The sequence below is a fragment of the Hippocampus guttulatus genome, chromosome 15 (assembly GCF_054856545.1).
Source record: "Hippocampus guttulatus isolate MCC_2025c chromosome 15, RoL_Hgut_1.0, whole genome shotgun sequence".
Classification (NCBI taxonomy): Eukaryota; Metazoa; Chordata; class Actinopteri; order Syngnathiformes; family Syngnathidae; genus Hippocampus; species Hippocampus guttulatus.
Window position 1 is genome coordinate 15,378,450 of NC_141275.1, and position 19,123 is coordinate 15,397,572.

General features: G+C 47.4%; 1 protein-coding gene across 1 annotated transcript; it reads left to right on the forward strand.

Moving 5' to 3' along the window:
* Positions 1 to 1,696: 1,696 nt before the first annotated feature.
* LOC147194166 (protein sprouty homolog 3) lies at positions 1,697 to 10,314 on the forward strand. The gene is made up of 2 exons (XM_086131964.1): positions 1,697 to 2,225; positions 5,993 to 10,314. Exon 2 carries the CDS (start codon positions 6,079 to 6,081, stop codon positions 6,988 to 6,990), a length of 912 nt encoding a protein of 303 aa, XP_085988090.1. The 5' UTR covers positions 1,697 to 2,225; positions 5,993 to 6,078; the 3' UTR covers positions 6,991 to 10,314.
* The last annotated feature ends 8,809 nt before the right edge of the window (positions 10,315 to 19,123 follow it).

The following is a 19,123-nucleotide window of genomic DNA, read 5'->3' on the forward strand; positions in this document are numbered from 1 at the left end:
GCTCAACGACAAAGGTCATCATCATCATCAACATGGAACCCTTGGCCCTCACTTTAGAATCATCGTTTTCCAGAAAAAACAGTTGCATGGCTGACCACCTCCACGTGAGACGTCCGGCGGACTCAGTGCAACCAATCCAAACTTGGTCCAAGGTCTCCAAGAATGCAAGGCAGCATCTGGACGTTCACGCGGCATCTGAAACAAAATCAAGGGTGTGGCTGAGAAAGGACACCAGGAGATTCAAGCACTGGAAAAGGAACGGAAGGCTATTGCAACCACGTCCGACTTCCCCAGCCCCCAACTCCAACCTCCTCGCAAGCATACCCCAATATTGACCCCTGACCCCTTCGCCTCTAAAATGGAATCAAACGTATGGTCCGATGGACGTGAAGATGGTTCGGCAACTGGAAGGGAATAGCATCTCAACCACGCCTTTCCCGAACTCTGACCATGACCTCCCTGAAAGTTAATCCGAGATGAAATCCAGAGTGTGGCTCAGGAAGGACACCTGGAGGATTCAGGCATAGGATCAAGAACATTCCAACCATCCTTTACCCTTACCTAGCTAACCCTTGCATTCACTAACACTAACCCCCAACCAAGCCGCCCTCCTTTTCCCCAAAAATAAACCCCTATCATGGATTGCAGGTGATTGTGATGGAGTCTGCGCTTTGTTTTGCATTCTTCTTTGCGTAAAGTCTGATAACAGGAAAAGAATTTCAAAATAAAGCCCAACAAATGGCCAATCTTCCTCCTACTGTGACCGTGTTTGCATTTTCACAGTCGTCATCTTTCCTGACGAGCGAAGCAAGAGTGAGGCCCGGGCCACTGATGCACTGGCGCTCATTAATAAAACTTTTATTCTTCGTCAGGAAATGCATTCGAGCCCCGGTGGCTGGAGCTCCTCTCAGACACAGGAAATGGCCGCTTGGCTAACAGCCAAGCGGGCTATTTCAAGGGGGAGGGAGGGTGTGCCTCATCCGGAGCCAATCAAGCCGGGCCTGGCCACTTAATGGATCAGTGTCTCGACGCATCTGCGCACCCACATATCAGCGGCAATTAGAGGGCGTGTGGGTGTGACCGGAGAAGCAGCTGGCAAAGCGAAGGGGGGGGGGGGACAACGCAGTGGAAGTGATGCTCACACGTGATGGAATTCACTTCAGGACTGGACAGAAAGACATTTTGATTACAATTTTGCTCTATGTCGAGAATTTAGCTGGGAAATAGACAAACACCAATGAAGTTGGGACATTGTATAAAATAAATAAAAACAAACAATTATTTGCAAATCCTTGGGCGCTCCTAATGCGAGTAAGCGTTGTGCTAACATGTCGCGTCAAACCCAATAGACGGGCTAATGGAAGGAAATGAACATCAGTATCAACCTTCAAACAAGCGCCCCTGCTTCATACACTGAGCAGCAACACATACAGCACGCAGCAATACCCAGCAAAGGCTCGGTACACACTGTATATTCTGATTTGGACTCGACTAGTCATTGTGGCAAAGTAGTTTGATGTGCGTGATGACCACTTGAGTGCACGTGCATGAAGTGGCTTGAATTCAGTGATGGGAGAGGGTGGGGGTCGAGAGGGAGGAGTATGAGTGAGTTTGCACGAAAGAGAGAGAGAGAGAGAGAGAGATCAAGCGAGTGCAGGCGCACACAGCCATTCATCTCTGGAGAAGAGACGCGGGCGATACAACAGGGCGGGAAACAATTTGTGCCTCCCATCCTGTTGACTTGGATGCACGTTGTTACTTTTGGAACCCTCTGCCAAGCGTGAAACCTGCGCCTCTTGCACATTTGCGACTTGCTGACTCGCCAGCATCCTCGGACGGCTCGCGCGCCGGCTGATTTTCAGAAGAAGAAGAAGAAGAGGAAGGTGGCGGGGGAGGAGGTGACCTCAGGAGGACGCGCAGGGATCCCAGCTCCGGGAAGAGGAGGAGGAAGAGGAGGAGGAGGAAGAAGAGGGCACATCCTGCTGATCGAGAGCATCCATGAAGCCTTTCTTTCCCTTCATACACGCACGCATGGACATTTAGGAATTATTTTCACATCCACTATGACAAAAACTTAGTGCATGGCGCCCTGTGAAGTGAGTTACTCGAGTTAGCACAGATGCATTTTGTAAACCTACATTAGTTGATGTGAGGGATCATTTGCATATAAAAGGACAATAAGGACGAGCCGCACACGTGCAACATGGATCTCAATCGAATCAGAGGTAAGTGCGTCGCTTCAAAAACTACAGAAGTTCATGTGTTTGTAGTGGGGCCCAAAAAAAAGAATTTGGAAGGGACAAAAGTTTACAGTCACATTGTGGAGATCCATGGAGGCGTCAAGGACTACAAATCACATCATCGAAGTGTGTATGTGTAGGTTTTATATGGCGCAAGGACACTGAGACAGATTCATGCTTTAAAAATGGAAATACAGTCGCACTTTTGAGTTTGTATCGGATAAAAAAAAATATTAAGGTATGTTGCACATTTTGTGCTGTTCACAAAGTTTCAAAAACACTTTCTAGCACGTCAAATAAACCACCAAAAATAGTTTCATCATTATATTTATAAACATTGTGAATGTTAAGTTGTGCCATGACAATATTAACCAAAAATCTGGCGTCCCATTAGTGTCATTTTTGTCTCTGTCCGTTCTGGAATTCATAACTTGTTAAAGAGTGCTTTGGATGTCACATGACCGAAAATCATGGTGATTGCCTCTTGTGTCCTGGGGGGCCAAAACTCCCAACTCCATAATTAAAGGTTGTGTGTATGTATGTCTTGTAGTCAGTTGTACACACTTTGGTCTCCATGAGGTGATGAATACGCAAACAGAAAATCCGCTTACACAGTCCCATCATGGGGACCAAAAAAAAATCTGCTCCCTTATAATGGAAGGTTATGTGTGTGTGTGTAAGTTCTGGTATTTGTCATTTAATGGGGACAAAAGTCTGGATACGGAAACTCTTTCATGGGGAAAAAAGTTTGGTAAGACATTCACGTCATAGTGTTGGCTTGCCGGGTGGAGTGCAAAAACCTGGGCATATTTCAGTCATATCAAGGCAACCTGTTGAAGCATAAGGACCAAAAACACGGCCCTATAAGGAAAGAAAGGAAGTGTCGGTTTGTAGCGTGGAGACTAAAAATCACAATCCCGATAACGCAACTTTGTGTATGTATTCTGTTTTTGTCTCGTCATGGGGACCAAAAACCCTGCCCTCCCCATAATGGCTGTTTGCGTAAACGTGACTGGGACACGCTTGCAGGGGTTGCCATTGATTGTCCTCAAGGTCGGATGCAGAATGTCGATAGCCATCTCCGCCGGGGTGGGCCGATAGATGATGAGATGGAGTGACGTTTTGTGGAGGGGGTGGGGGGGGGGGGGCTGGGTCGAGGGCAGATGATGGAGCGGAGATGCGTGGTGGGAGGAATAACCAGCCACGGGGCGGAAGAGAGGATAAGGGAGGGAGTGGGGGATGGCCGGATGATGAAAAGGATGAATGGATCACGGAGAAAGGGAGGGAGGAGATGAATGGGAGGATTTTTTTTGTTTTTGTTTTTAAATGCCACTGTAGAAGCACTAATGCCCCGACTAATGCACTGTACAACCACAGCGTTGCGGAAATGTACGATTTGCACTAAAAGGCAACTTGACTAAGTTAGATTTGCCTCACATTGCTGAACAAAAGTATCGAGAAGCAACGACTTAATCAATCACACAGTGGGCTTTTCCTCCAAGTCCTACGACGGCCGTAGATAATGTCATCCATCCATCCATTTTCTGATCCGCTTTATCCTCATAAGGGTCGCGGGGCGTGCTGGAGCCCATCCCAGCCATCTTAGGGCAGTAGGCGGGGGACACGCTGAACCGGTTGCCAGCCATTGGGCACACAGAGACGAACAACCATCCGCGCTCACACTCAAACCCAAACTGGAAATAGCCCCAATTAGCCATAAATTGGTGCTCTCCTGTGTCTTTCAGTACATGGAATCTTGAGGGTCCACTCATAACGGATCATGAAAAATACTTTTTACCAGTTCATCATGGCCCTCAGAGGACCATGATGAACAAGGTTCCCCGCCCCTGTGCTATGGGAACTTCCTCCCCAACTTTCCCTCAGATGGCCTTTCATCATATGTATTTAAAAAAATCTTTAACAGTGTCGTGATCCCTCGGTCATTGGCTGACCCTTCCCTTCCTGTGACCACCCCCCCTCCCCCTTCCTGGTCTTCAGTGTCTATTTCAGTCTTTCCGTCACGGTCAGATTCAGCACATCCGGTATCTCATCAAGTTTATTGTCATCTAATCCTGCTGCTGCTCTTGGCAGGGCATCGAGGGAGGAAAGCCTCCAGGTCTTAGTGCCTCAACCCCAATCCTAACGTCAAACCCTAAGTTTACCTTTGCATGAAAACATCAACCCTAACCCTGATTTGGAACCCCAGCCCCAAATTGGAACTCAAACATAACAGTCTAACTCTGATATGAAACATTCAACTTACCGGTAAATTGAATCAGCCTCACTTCAGCTCGAAACCCGAACCGAATTTGAACGGGTTTTAAGTGGAGACATTCAGTATCTTCGATATTTGGTGGTTGATTGCGCCATGAGAGCATTCACTTTTAAAGCTGCGGAAGTGTCTCGTCTGACGGATGGATCACAATTCAAGTCATATTTTCTTATTGGAGATCATACGGTATTTGCGAGGAAGTGCGCCGCGCGCCTCCCCTCCCTTGCGGTGGCTTTTTAAAATAGCTTGGTTGCTTGCATGAGGTCATCGCTGAGAGAGCTTGCTTGGTCCATTAAAAAGCCCCATCGACCGTCCACACTCAGCGGAAGTCAAAGGAAGAAACACATTTCGACCTTGAGTGAGCGTTTTTATTTTTATTTTTTCACGGAAGCAGAGAGCAAGATTTTTCACACCAATCTAGTTAGTGATTTAGCTTGCTCACAAATTGGTTTGTTGGCTAAACAGTATAATTAGACTGTCTGACCGAACAGTTATTTTAATGGCGCTCGGCTTTAAGGAGGCCTCAAGTTCTCCATTTTTGTCAGGTTCTCCTGTCCCCGCACTGAGCCAAAAGTCTACAAAGAGCCACGACAAATCTCCAGCCATGTTTTTAGCGATGTTCGATGTATTTCTTGGCATGCCCTCAAAAGGTCTTTAATCCGAGACTTCTGCCTTTTCCCTTATCTGCTTATCCATTCATCTGCAGCTTTTATTCAATTGACTCTACTTTGCTGCCTGTGCATTTCCTGCACTTCTCGTCTTTATTTTCCTTTCCCGAGCATCTATCTGACATCTTTACAGCTAATTTATACGGGGACACAAGGCCCTTTATGCTGGCCTGAGGATTATAAGAAGGACTGACCTAAATTTCTTGTACAACTCATATTCTAATATTTGTGCAATGAAATTGCATTCATTTATTCACAGCAGTCTGTCTTCCTCATTTTGTTAGCATTCGTTTGTTAGTTGGTTGAATTTCTAGCGATACAATTAGCAGAAATATGTTAAAAACGCTGAGCTTGCTGGCTCGTTCGTAGATTTGTTGGCTGGCTCGGCATTTGCATAGCAGGATGTAATAACATGCAGCTGTACGCCCATTTAGCCTGGCTGCTAGTTAGTTTTGTAAGCTTGTTAGATAGTTGGTAGAAGCATCTGAACCAGAGATATTTGACTCCATAAATAGTTACCGTAGTTGGTTGCTTAGTTAGCAGAATAATGTAAAAACCTCTGACTATATTGTTTTGTTTTTGTAGCCTGTTTGCTGGTTCATTATTTTATTTGCTCGATAGGTAGCAGAATCTCAAAAGACACCTGACTGCAGCGTTGTTGAGGTGCCTCACATATTTGTTAGTTAGCTTGTGCGTGTGAGTTAGCCAGATGATGCAAAAAAACGGACTGCATTTTTGACTACGGCTATGTAGCATTAGCACCAGGTAATCAACTAACACTCTTGTTGTTTGACTGACTCCCGCCTTCGCAGGTTTATCTGATGTCCCGTGAGCGTCGGCCTGGAGCCGCCCACCCCGGTGCCGCCCACCCTGGTACCGCCTTCTGTGGGTCTCCGATATGGACCCCGCTCATTCTTTTAGGATGGAGCTGGACGGGCTGGACCTCCAGCAGGTCCCGGTGCTGTCGCTCGACCAGATCCGTGCCATCCGGGCCTACAACGACTACGTGGACCGACCAGTAGCGCTGGAACTGGCATCCCAGTCTGGATTTTTCTATGCCCACGACGAGCGACACCCGCACGGAATATACTCGCAGCACCCTCAGCTGCCGGGTCACACCGCCCTGCCCCGCAGTCAAAGTCAGCAGCAAGCCCGCATGTCCCGCATCAGCCGCTCCAGCACCGTGAGCTCCTCCATGTCCCGAACCAGCGCCGGCTCGGACCAGAGGCTGCTGGCGGGCTTGACGCCCTCGCACTCCAGCCCGGCCGCGGTGGTGCGCACTCAACCGAAAGGGGAGCTGCTCAAGTCCGACTACTCGTTGAGCAAAATCCTGGCCGAGGACGAGCCGGGCCGGCACCAGTTCATCTGCGAGCGCTGCGCCCGCTGCAAGTGCCACGAGTGCTGTGCCCCGCGCCGGCTTCCCTCCTGCTGGGCCTGCGGGCAGCGCTGCCTGTGTTCCGCCGAGAACGCAGTGGAGTACGGCACCTGCCTGTGCTGTGTCAAGGGCCTCTTCTACCACTGTTCGGCACAGGACGACGAGGACAACTGCGCCGACCGGCCGTGCTCCTGCGCCCCAGCCCACGCCCTGGCCCGCTGGGGCACCATGGGCCTCCTGGCTCTCTGCCTGCCCTGCCTCTGCTGCTACCCCCCTGCCCGGCTGTGCCTCGCCTTGTGCCACTGTGCCCACGACCGGGCCACGCGACCCGGCTGCCGGTGCAGCAACACCAACACCGTGTGCCGCAAGATCTCCGCTTCAAACCCCAACCCGGGTCATCCCTCCGTGAGCAAGGCTGTGGAGAAGTCACTATGACAGGCCTGGATTGGTGGCAACAAGGCGCCAACCATTACTTGTGCTCACCTGCCTTGTACGCGGCCATCTGTTCTCCAGCTCGAGGGGGACAAAAGCTTTACTGTGCCTGTTTGCCTTGGAAACTAAAAGCCCAACCTGAAGAAGAACTGAATTTGCCGTCCTTCTTCTGCCTAACGGAGATGTCTGACATGCATTTATTTATTAACGGACCACCTCCCGGTGCTTTACGATCGACCGCTGGACCACGGACCGGATCGGCAACTCACGGCTCGAGCACGACGGATTACCGAAAGGAGATGCTTCCAGTGAAGATCTGAGGGCCAAGGAACCAACGATTTAAACGTGCGGACAATCGCAGCACATCCGGAATGCGGTTTGAGCGGAATCTCAATGCCATTCTTAAGCTCAGTTGTATTAGGTTGACACATGGTACTGCGCAAAAGTGGCAGGCCGCCAAGGAAAATAGTATGTAAGATCAGTGGCACCTTTCTGGTTCCTGGAAAATCAGACGATGGATTCTGGGACTTTAAACTCGATCCGCCGCCAAAATCAATGGGTTCTACGTGCCACACCTCGAGAAAAGATCATCAGAAATGGCTTTTAACCAAACCCGAGAAGTCACCGGCCGTGGCTTGAGACTTTTGCGTAGTACCTCACCTGAATAAAGGGACCACGACCTGCCTAATTGGAATCTCAATGCTATTAAGCTCGTTTTGATGACGCTGACGCATCCCCAAGCTAAATCGCAGAGCTGGACGCTGGATGCTGGCACGAGACTCGCATTTTTAATGAGGTCCTTCATCAATTTCCAATGGTTTCCACGTGGCACCTTATGAGAAGATCTCATAGAATGCCTTCGAACCGAATCAGTCCTGATTCCTGATCACTGGTGGTAGCCTTTGACTTTTGCACAGTACATTTGCAGCACCTCTGGAACATTTTGACGCCTGAAAAAAGGACGGTACTACGCAAAAGTTGTGGGCCACTGAGGTCAATTGTATTTGGGTTGGCTCGCAGGAAACTCTCAACGACATTGAATTTTGGAACTGTGGCCTCACTTGAAATTCGGAATGAAATCTCAGTTCATCATTTCATTTGTATGAGGTGGACGCACGATCCTGCGCAAAAGTCGCCGTCAAGTTGCTGGTCCCTGGAGGACCAAACGGTGGAGCCTGGAATTGTACACACTTTTAATAAGATCCTCCAACCCAAAACCGATGGCGCCGTCACACTCCAAAATGTCATAGAAATGCTCAGAAGTTGTTCTTTCACAAAACCACAATCATTGCCGGCGGCCTCAGACTTTTGCGCAGTACTGTACGTTTTTTTTTTTAGTTTTTTTTCTCAACAGCCGTGTTAACCAACAACAGGGTGGGCCAAGGGTGTGCGTGCGTGTCTCTCTGTGTCGACGTGAGGACGAAGAAGGACTTGTCTTTGTTGTCGTCTTATTTTTAGCCTTGCTGCTACATCTTTGCGCCGGTCCGGTCGGGTTTCTCAGTCTGTCGCCAAGCTCCCTGATCAGGCCGCCGCCCTAACGCCGGACTCCCTCGCATCGCCTGACTCCCCTTTGCCCCCCCACTTGATCCTCCCATCCCTCCGGCCCAGCCACGCTTGTCTCTCCTCACTCGCCGGCCGGACGACTAAAAGCCTCCCGTCGAGAGTTGATCAGACGGGCAATTATCTCCGTGATTGCTCTTAATGGGCCAGACGAGAACGCAGGAAGGAGTTGCGGTGTTTTGGCGCATGGAGAAGAAGGCGGGGTAGGGGGGGGGGTGTGCTGGGGTGAGGCTCGGGTTTCCTGACGTGTGTGTGCATGTGTGTGTGCATGTTTTCAAGTGAACGTGCGTGTGTGTTTGCGGGATGCATGAACACAACACCCGACGCGTTAAAATCTTCCTTTATTTTTATATGCAGATAAGAGCAAGTGACGTCGGAATTGATTTTTTTTGGGGGGGTGCGTTACCATGACAACGGTTGTCAATTCAGGAACTTTTGGGGCCGGGAACAGCGCCAAAACGATCCAAAAAGGATGGACAAGGATTTAGTAGGATAGTGGAGAAAATGTCTTTCCGTATAGATGGTTCAAAATGTCACATTTGGTGCCCCACACCCCTAAAAATATTTCGCTACAGTTGGGAAATCATTTTAAAATGAAATTTGGGGAAAAAAGAAAAAAGGTTGTCATATTTACATTAAAAATGAAAATGTTTGCATGATTCAGTCGTAATATTACAAACATCGTAAAGAATAAAAGGTGTATTATTACGATGAAAAAGTTAAAAGAGTTAAAAACAACAAAATAAAAATTCTGAAAATTTTGTGACTGACGTCCTAAATTGACATGGCAAATGTAATTTTCTGACAATAAATATTGTTTACATTCGTCCTTGTGATAGTACAAATGCATCGCAAACGTAGCATTTTTTGGTGATATTTTCACTTCATTCGCATAAAAGAATGTGGCCCAAATACACACTTTTTCATTTAACCCCATGAAATCTTTTTTTTTTTTTTTTTAACTACTCACTTTGCTTTTTTTCCAACAAATCCTACTAAATTCTTGCGAGAATAGACAATCTGGGGGGGAAAAATATGCAAAGTCGCCATAGGGGGCATTTTAAACTGTCATGTGGCTGCTCATGGTCAAGATTCTTTTATTTGAACAAAAACGAAACTTGAATTTATTCTTGGATATGCGCGTAAAGGTACCTTTTTATTTTAATTTCTGGTTTGAGGCTAATGTTAGCTCATTAGCTACAGCTGGAGGGGGGTGGGGGGTGCAACCTTCTTCCAATCGGGGGCCATTTCTAAGGGCTACATTTGGGAACAGAAAATGAATGAAGTGCAGTAGTCTTCTTATTATGAGCTATGAAATTTTGTGTTGTGGAATTAACCATTTTTGTTGTTGTTTCTTTTTTTTTTTGTATGGTGGGCTGGATCGAATGCTTTCGGGCTGCATATTGCCCATTCACCTTAGGTTGCCCCCCGCACCCCCCGACACTCCACAAAATATAACCACTACTCGTGCTTTCGGTACACAATTGGCATCTTGTTTGTTTGTTGTAAAAAAAAATTAAGGAGAGTATATGGAACAATACAATATATCGAGAAGTCTATCACAAATGAGATATTATTATTCGGTTTATTATAATGATATACAGTATGAAGAGCACGTGTTTCTTTGCCGACGTGGTGTATTCGGTTATTTATTTACAGGTTACTCGCCGCCATGGAGTACAGTGCGAGACTACGTGTGTGCTTGTCGTTTGTTGTTTTTTCTGGCTATTTGGTGTGGCTGCTGACGATGACCCAATAAAAAGGAGCTTTCCGAACATCAACGGGCATCTGTGTGTTATTGGGGTTTTTTTTCAGGGGTGGGGCAGGGGTTTTAAAAAATAAAGTGAAGTCACAAGGATGGAGTCATCAAAAAAGTTGGAATGTTCTGTGAAAAAGACCTACTTTTACGTTTTCCCAATGCCAATCGTGGCTAACTTGAACGTCCAATCAGGGAGCTCATTTCGGCCGCGCGGTGAGACTCCACACTTTAGTCCAACTGCAGGGGTGGGTGGTCGCTGCTGTTTTGGTTAGCAACAGCGTTCCGGCGAGTCAACGCTTGAAGTTGTGAGCGTTCGTCTCGTTTACGGAGTGATCAATGAAGAATGTGTGCGGAGAGCCCCCCCCCCCCCCACCAAAAAGGACTCCTGCTGCTCTCCAAAGTGAACAGACAACCAGACTTTGACCCCTCTGTCAAAGCAAGGGCTGAACCCCCCTCCTCACCCATCCTCTTGTCCCCCTTGGGAGTTGCCCTCCCCGAGGCAAAACCGGCTGTCCGTCAAACGCCCATACAACTGTCAATCAATCACGGAGCCACCCCGGAATGTTTACTCCGATTTTTTTTGTTGTTTGGACCTGTCACCACAGAGTAGTCCAAATGAACCAGGGGTCAAAGTTCAGGCTGGGCGACACATCAGCATCCCGGGAGGCGGGAAAATGGGACCCCCCCCCCACTGAACAAGATGAAGTTATCCTGTACAGCCTCACGGGGGTGAGGGGTGGAGGGGCCTAGTTTGAAGCTGAGTTTTTGGGCATGTCCAGGTCAGTCGCCAATTTAGAGAGTATTCAGCCCCTGAAGCTCGTTTCATTTAGCGTTTTGACATTTAGTAGGCATGTCTACCACGGACGGGTAGCCCCCCCCCCCCAAGAAAAAGAAGAAGCCACGCCAAAACAGATACAGGAAGTCAGCTATTTTGGTTGGAAGTGGCCATTTCCAGGTCAGTCGCATACTGCTGGACTTTTGGAAAATTCAGTTTCACTTAGCAATTGTGAAATTTGGTAGCCATGTCTATCATGAGTAGCCTCACCAAAAAAATTCTGAAGAAGCCGCGCCAAAACAGACACAGGAAGTCAGCTACTTTTGTTTGCAAGTGGCAATTTCAGGGCCATTTTGGACAAAGACGAATTCACCCAACGGATTTGATCTGAAAGCTACCAAATTAGAACCTTGACAACGAGACATATGGTTGGTGGCAAATGGATGAAAATGTCGACTTTTGGTCATTGCTTGTGGCCACAGCGAGAAAATGAAGTGTGATGAATTGCCATAACACACAAAAATGTACAAGTCAGCAGCAGAAAGAAGTTTCACAGGGGAGGAGGATGCAGGGATGGAGGGTGGGTGACGGGAGGGGTTGGGGCGGGTGGGGAGGGTCCTGGGGGGTGGGATGGGAATGTTATCTGCAGGGGTCACGCGGTCAGGCGAGAAGTTTCAACTCGCTTCCTGTTCCTGCTGCTGGTATGACAACAACAACAACTCCCCTCTGGAATTCCCGACTATTACTGCTTTTTTTTTTTTTAGAAGACGATCCTTTCAGAATGAAACGAAAAAGTCAAGCGTGGAATGTCCGTCAGAGTTGCTGGCTTGTGTTCAAGCATGCAGCTGCTACGTTCAAGGACAGCGATAAAGCATCTGCTCGCAGCACGTTCCCACCCTCTTTAAGAGCTCAGTCGGGACGCTTGTGCTTTGCGTTTCTTGAACCAGATGCGAAGATGGTGTGAAAACCAACAGAATTGTAAATATATACAGTATATATATATACGATTTGTACACCAATTTTCTAGGCAAACTTTGACCAGTGCTCCACTCACAACAGAAGCCAAAGGCAGAAAAGTTTGGCAATTTCATGTCACCACCTGCTTCCCAATGGGGCTGATTTCGGACCAAATATGAATCAGTGGGGGATGGTATCAAACAACAATCGGGACCAATCTGCGGATGCTACCAATAACGAAAATTTCACTCCCCACCAGGGAAGGCTCCAGCATCAAATAAAATGCTTTAGGGGCTTAACTGAGGCTACACAGATTTCTGACAAGGCTGTAGCACCACCCCTAGCCCTGGTGGAGCACATCCCTGCATCCTGCACCACCGCCAAAAAAGGTCACATTCATTTCTAAAACCGTTCATCACAAACCGTCTCAAAGGGCTTCACGTGCCCACAGTTGCCAAGTATTTACGAAAACTCCCAAAACCCCGTCTGGGGAAAAATGAGAGACCTTGAGAAGGGGCCGCAGATGGGAGAATCCCCCTTCCAGGACGACCAGGCTGCAATGGTTGCCGAGTGGGCAACAGTTGACACAATATCAGTTTACCACGTGAGTTAGAACAATCTAAATTTTTGGGTGATTGTCATTTATCACAAGGCTTCGATTAGTTGTCCTTCGTCGTTGGCGACCAAGCATGAGATAACGTTGATAATCCGAGCCACTTTCGCGTCATTTGCAGCCAAACCCCGAAAGCCAGCCGGCCGGCCGGAGGGAGATGTGCACCAAGATGCAGCACTTAACCTAGCGGCAGCGAGCCATTATGGCTCAGGAAATATGCTGAATTATTCAATCGCTTCCTCTCACACAGGATGCACAATGGAAATCACTGAGTCGCTCTCTCGCCGGCTTCCCAACTCACAAGCTTGACCTACATTACTGGCCGGGCACGAGAAAATACCCAACTGCGCAAAATTCATTCCAATCACATTATTATTATTATTATTAGTCAGTCAGAAGAACAGGGCGATACCTCATCCATGCTTCCTGATATCCTCATCCATATTTCACATCCGCATTTTTTCCCTTTTTTGGAAGATTATGTTCGTCAAAAAAGAGATTTGATGTATTTTTTGAAAATGCCTAAAAATAATAATAAATGTAGCCAACTATTTTGATTCTTTTTTTTATTTTTTATCCCGCACTGGGCCAGAGTGGAAATGAGCCAGCAGGTGGATGGGGGGACCTCAACAAGTCGGGGTCAGGATGACGGCTCCGAGGATACAACGGGACAAGGAGCCACGGCGCACGTGTGAGCACAAAACTCAATATTTCATCAACCGCATTCGTCGCGGGAGCATGTCACGCGGGGCTGGTTACAAAGATTGGCAGCCCCCTTTTTTTTTTTTTTTTTTTAAGGTTGGAGGTGGACTGTTCGGCACTTACCAGAGTTCCCGTTTGTGTTATGGTTCCCTCTGCTGGTCCAAAGGAGAAATACAGGTCGCACGTCCTGGCAGCAGGCAAAGAAAATAACTGAAATTAATTTAGATGTGCAAGAATATCCTTGTCGTTTAAAACCACACTTTGATTTGTAATTGTATTCTTAATGTGTTTCCATTTTTTTTTCGAAACCATTGGAATATTTATTTAAAATTGTATTTCCAAACAGCAGTAAAAGTCCTACTACTGCGACCACTTCTACCACTATTAATAATAATTAGAAGAAGTAAAAGAATCACGGTATTAAGCGTACCGTATGGACATGTTTTGCTCGTTTTGTGTTTATTATTCTAGCGGGAGTTGGCATGCAGTACTTCAGTTGGCCGAACAGCGTCAGCATCTGCGCACTGTTTGTGACTGGCAGACTGCCGACACACATGCACTTGCTCACCAAATTCACACAGAGGTGGCCAAAGTCAAAGTACAAAGTCGCTAGCAAAATACTCAAGTACAGATAAGTAACAAAGGATTTGTACTATGCCACTTTTCCACCACCGTCCACAGAGATATACAGTACCTTAGACACCCCACATATTTTTGTCAATATTTCATCAAGGGATCGTCCCAAATAAGGCTGCCAACAAAAGGGACTACACCCCGAAGTGAAAATATCCAAATTAGGCCCAATTAGCAATTTTTGGATAATACTCACAATTCCCGATGGTAAAAGGGAGGCGTCTATTTGAGGGAGGCGTGAAGCGGACGCGGCAGAGATGAGAGCGGAGGGGTTGGAGGGCTCTTATTTGAGGAAGCGCACTGATATAAAATTCACACGGCGGCACTCAGACCCGATGAGTTCACGCAAGGGTCACTGGAAATTGTTTTAATAACCTCTGAACCCCCATGTGACACACGCACACACCGGCATGATCAATAAAGAGCTCTGAGGGAGGTTAGCTGTCACTCATCGGTGTCAGTGGAGAGTCTCCAAAGCCTGTGATCCCTTCACTGACTTGCTCACTTGGCGGCTGTTACCTCCGCCAAAGAAGCTCCGGTGGCCTTTTTTTAAGCAGGAAAGTGTGACATGAAATGCTGCAGCTTTCAGATTGAAGGCTTTTGTATTTTTATGCTGCATGTTAGTGTAGCAAAGTGGAAACTGTGGAGCATCATCCTGCAGCACGCAGGTAAGCTAATGTGAGAATGTAGAGTATGGGCAAAGAGCAGCTAAGTGGGGAATGTGGAGTGTTTGTTTTTATTTCAAATCTACTTTTTGGCTGTCGGTCAGACACATTTTATATATGTTGAGACTGAGGGCTAAGTGCAGCAAAGCGGAGACTGGAGTATCATAATACAGCAACAGGCTATTTTAACAAATTAGCTCATTAGCAGTATTTTTTTATTTTTACGCCTCAAACGTTACAACAACTATCAGTCATACGAGTTAAAGGTAGCATTGGCATTTGACTACTGGTAAAGAAATAAATATTATCCAAGAGGACACTGAGGGCAAAGTGCAGGAAAGTGGAGAGCGTGGAGTATATTGATACGGTGTTCTGTAGTTGACAAACAAAACGGCATCCAAGCGAGAAGCCCAATGCCGCTTGTGATGTTTGGGCTCGGCGGGAGACGCGCCGAGGTAGATTTCAACTTTAATCCTCCTCAGTCGGATTCTCGGGCTCCCTTACGCAATGCCGCCAGGAGCCTTCAAAGGCCGCCCAGGCAAACGCGCCGGCTTGATATTCAGATTTGCGCTTGACTTTTTTTGTATTGCTTGCCCATCCAAATAAAAGCATCCACAGATCAAATGTTGACACTGTGCTGAAACACAGTCGACACCTTGAATCAGAAATATCTTTTATCTGGGCCAAGAGCTAGCTTGCTAGCGAGCGAGGAGGACAAAGACGACACTTGATAATAGAACTTAAGTTAAAGATAAATAATCAAAAGACCGACTCCAGGCCACTCCAATCTGTTCAATTTGCACAATTTTCCCGATAGAAGAGAATGAAGGCAAAGTGCAGTTAAGTCGAGATAATGGCACTTTTATTGGTACCTGCTTTTGCGTTTTTATTTCATATTTGCTTGGAGGCACGTGGCTTTTGGAAGGAGACAAGTTTTATCTGAGAGGAGACTGAGGGCATAGTGCAACAATACAGGGACAATGGTATTTACTAGTAAAGCGGCAAAAACTAAGACACTTCCCTGCCACCTGCTTTTGTATTTGCATCTGTCTTAAAACTGCTAGTTAGGAGATTTGTTTTATCCAAGAGGAGATTAAGGGTAAGGTGCAGGTACAGATTGAGAGGTTACCATCCATTTTGAGTCTAAAAGGATTCACCAAATTTATCTGTGATTTTTAACAAGGGTCAAGAACCTATCCTTGCGGGACACCGTTTTTGTATAATTTTTTTGGTACATAATTTGTATTCTCATTGTTTTGAGTTTGCTTTTCATTCATTCAAAAATAACTCTTTTTAACATGAATTCTGGTAAGAAAATAGTGCTCTTAATGTCAAATTTGTCTCGAGACAAATCATGGGTGGGGGGGGGGGCTGTTTGTCTGTTGGGGCCGTTCCCTTTCTCTGTTTTCCTGCATTTTTCTAGCAGATGTAAAAAAAAAAAAAAAAGTGACTGAAATCCCAGCAGGCCTCATTACGCCGAGGCCCTCCCGAGAGATTTCAGGTCTTCAAGTAACGATTGAAACATGATTTGTATTAAAGCCCTGCCAGCCCAGCCAGCCGGCCGGCCGGCGTGCATTCTCGAGCCCGCGCCTCAAATTAGCGGCAAGAAAGCAGGAGACACCCCCCGCCCCACACACACTTCCAAATGCCAAATGAAAAGCTGTAACATTCAATAATGTGAGATGGTTTTACACCGTCTTTTCTTTGATTCATTCAAAGAGGCATCGATGGCGTTTGATGCCGAGCTTGAAAATCCCGTGAGGGAGCTCACACTTGTTCATGGAAATTGTTTAGCCTTACAAATCCTCCCGACATAATTTCCTCCCAAATACTCAGACCGTACTTCGTTAGACCCCTCGAAGAAAACTGGACAAGACTCAAGACTCAAGATGCAAATGTAAATGACAAATTAATTGTTAAATTAACAAGGCGGAAAAACCTAAAATTATTTCGAAGTACTCTTTTGTAGTCCTCATTTTTTTTCATAAATTGTAGATTCTATTTCAATGTTAATCGCGGCGACGTTTCAGTTCGTCTTTTCAACTTTTGTCTTGCTTTAATGTTAACAGAGCACCAATCGTCCCGCCATCTATTTTCTATCGAGCTGATCCTAAATTATGATGAAAGGTGGCGAGGGACAAGACTCAAACCCGGACCTCCCTGACAGCGAGGCAGACGTGTGAAACGCGTCCACTGTTTCACCAACAGTTGGAGTCCGCCGTGTTCTTCCTTCCAGTTTCGGTGACTCCCCCTTGCTACTGTTACACCCTCGTTCAACCCTCATGTCCCCCCTTTCGTGACCCTGACCGAGAGAGAGACGTGGGAGGGGCGCAGGGAGGGAGCGGGGTGTGGAGAAAAGAAAAAACCTCCATCTCATCTGCGCCTGCTGCTCACGTTCTGCTCTGGCTTTTCCAGCTTGTCTGGGAGAAGAGAGAGAGAAGCTTTGAAGGAGGCATCTATCGATCGGCCGCCGCCATCATTGTGAGCCAACCTCCCACCTTCAGCCCGCTATCGATCGTGCCGGGCTAGCGGAGGGGCTGAGAAAGGAGTCGGAAGGAGGCTCCGAGGAGGACTCCAGGAGAATGATTGACAGTTGTCGCGAGTGGCACAAAGCGCGGTGGAAAAGGGCCGTGCGATCCGACTCCAACTGACGGACACGTAAGAGAAAATGTAAGAAAAGCGCTGAAATGGGCCGCAAAGTCCACTTTAACTGGATTCTGTCCGCAAATGCCAGAACATCTGAAAATTGACCGTTTTGGCTTTGATCCATTTGGAAGGATCTTTACATGAACTGCCCCCCCCCCCAAGCCCCCCGGTGCAAACAGGCTTAGAAAAAAATGGAGTTATAAAACCCGGCAAGTAAACACGCGGCAACAGTCAGGAGGCACGTCAGAGTCTGATGGTTTTCCCCGGTTGCGACATCTGAAGTGACAGTAAGCGGGAAGCAAACATCTCCTCTTGTCTTTGTTGTCCACCATCGTGAGTAGACGCCCCCCGAAAAAAAACAGCCCACCCCCTTAATGGCGTTCTCTTGGGGAGGTTGGGAGAGAGAGAGAGAGAGAGAGAGAGTGAGAGAGAGAGGGTTGATGGCGCCTTGATCAAGCCTTAATCCAGCGAGGAAGCGCAGCCCTCCTCAAATAACGCCCCCTCCTCCATCTCGTCCCACTTTGGCCTGATCTGTGCTAACGGTGTCTGTGCATGCTAAACAGCCGTGACGTCACAGATGAGGAGACACAGCGGGGGTGACAGACGTAGGCAGAATGAGGTTCGTGATCGCTGTTGCGGGGGTTGGTTGGGGGGGCGTCTTGCAAATCATCTTACGCTCGTGCTAGCTCGCGATCGTGCAAAAGTGCCACGCGATAATTTCTTATGGGGAGAGAGTTGGCAACCGCTTATCATCACGCTGCCTTCCTCCCAAATTAACCCATCTTTCATCAGCCACATTTGAAGTGGGGAACACCCTGAAGTGTCATCCAGTTTGCCCGAGAGGACTGGCGGGAAAAGTGGGATGCACTTTGGACGGTCATCCATCCACTCTTTTGCTCTTTAAGGGTAGCGGAGAGCTGAAGTCGAACGCCACCGACTTCTGGTGAGAGAAGCGGGATACTGCCAGGGAGTGTCAACCGTTCATTTTCTACATGGCTCATCCTCATCGGGTGGCGAATAAACCTACCGCAGATTACATTTAGCATGAGAACCGGGGTCCATTCTGGACTGGGTCAAAACATTCACAAAAATGTCACCGAAAATTCAGTTGGAGCCGGCACGTCTCCGACTTTAAAATGAAAATCAACAAATAAATCAACAATCAGCGCCCCCTACAGTACGGGCTGCGCAACAGCCATCTCCTCCAATACGGAATAGGAAGCGTGGTATCCTGGCAAACGGTTGGCAGGCGGGGGTTAAGAATCTTTCAGATCAGGTACACATAATGGCCCTCGTTAATATTCATAGTTTCCGCGGGTACGGTGAAGGTTAAATTTGACTTACTTTTCAACTCTCATTACTAATACATGACGCCAATAAGAATATTCAAAGCGGACGGGTGACCAAAGGTTGATGAGAAGCGTACCTTTCCTCTGACATTTAAAGCACATTACCATTCCAGCGCACCCGCACCTCCCCCCCGCCCATCCCGACACCACTCCACCTTCTTCCCCTTAAACGCACCAGAATATATCTCCTATAATCATCATATCTCTATCTGCGCCTCTCTCTCTCTCTCCATCTATCTTGCCATCTTCGAGGGGAAGTGCCGTTGCTTCCTACCTAGCTTAAAGTAACTCTCAAAAAACAGCTAGCTCGCTACCTACCTAGCAGCATATTTCAAATGCGTGTGTGTGTGTGTGTTTCTCAAGTGTATCCGTATGACATACCGCTATGGTCGCTTTAGGTGAACAAACGGGTGACAAAAAGTGGCCGTCGGGAACCATCAGCATCAGCCGCTAGCTTGACATTTGCCGATGTCTTGC

What these genes read in the sequence shown, in the direction of transcription:
- LOC147194166 (XM_086131964.1), top strand. Translation starts at nt 6,079, where the DNA reads ATGGACCCCGCTCATTCTTTTAGGATGGAGCTGGACGGGCTGGACCTC.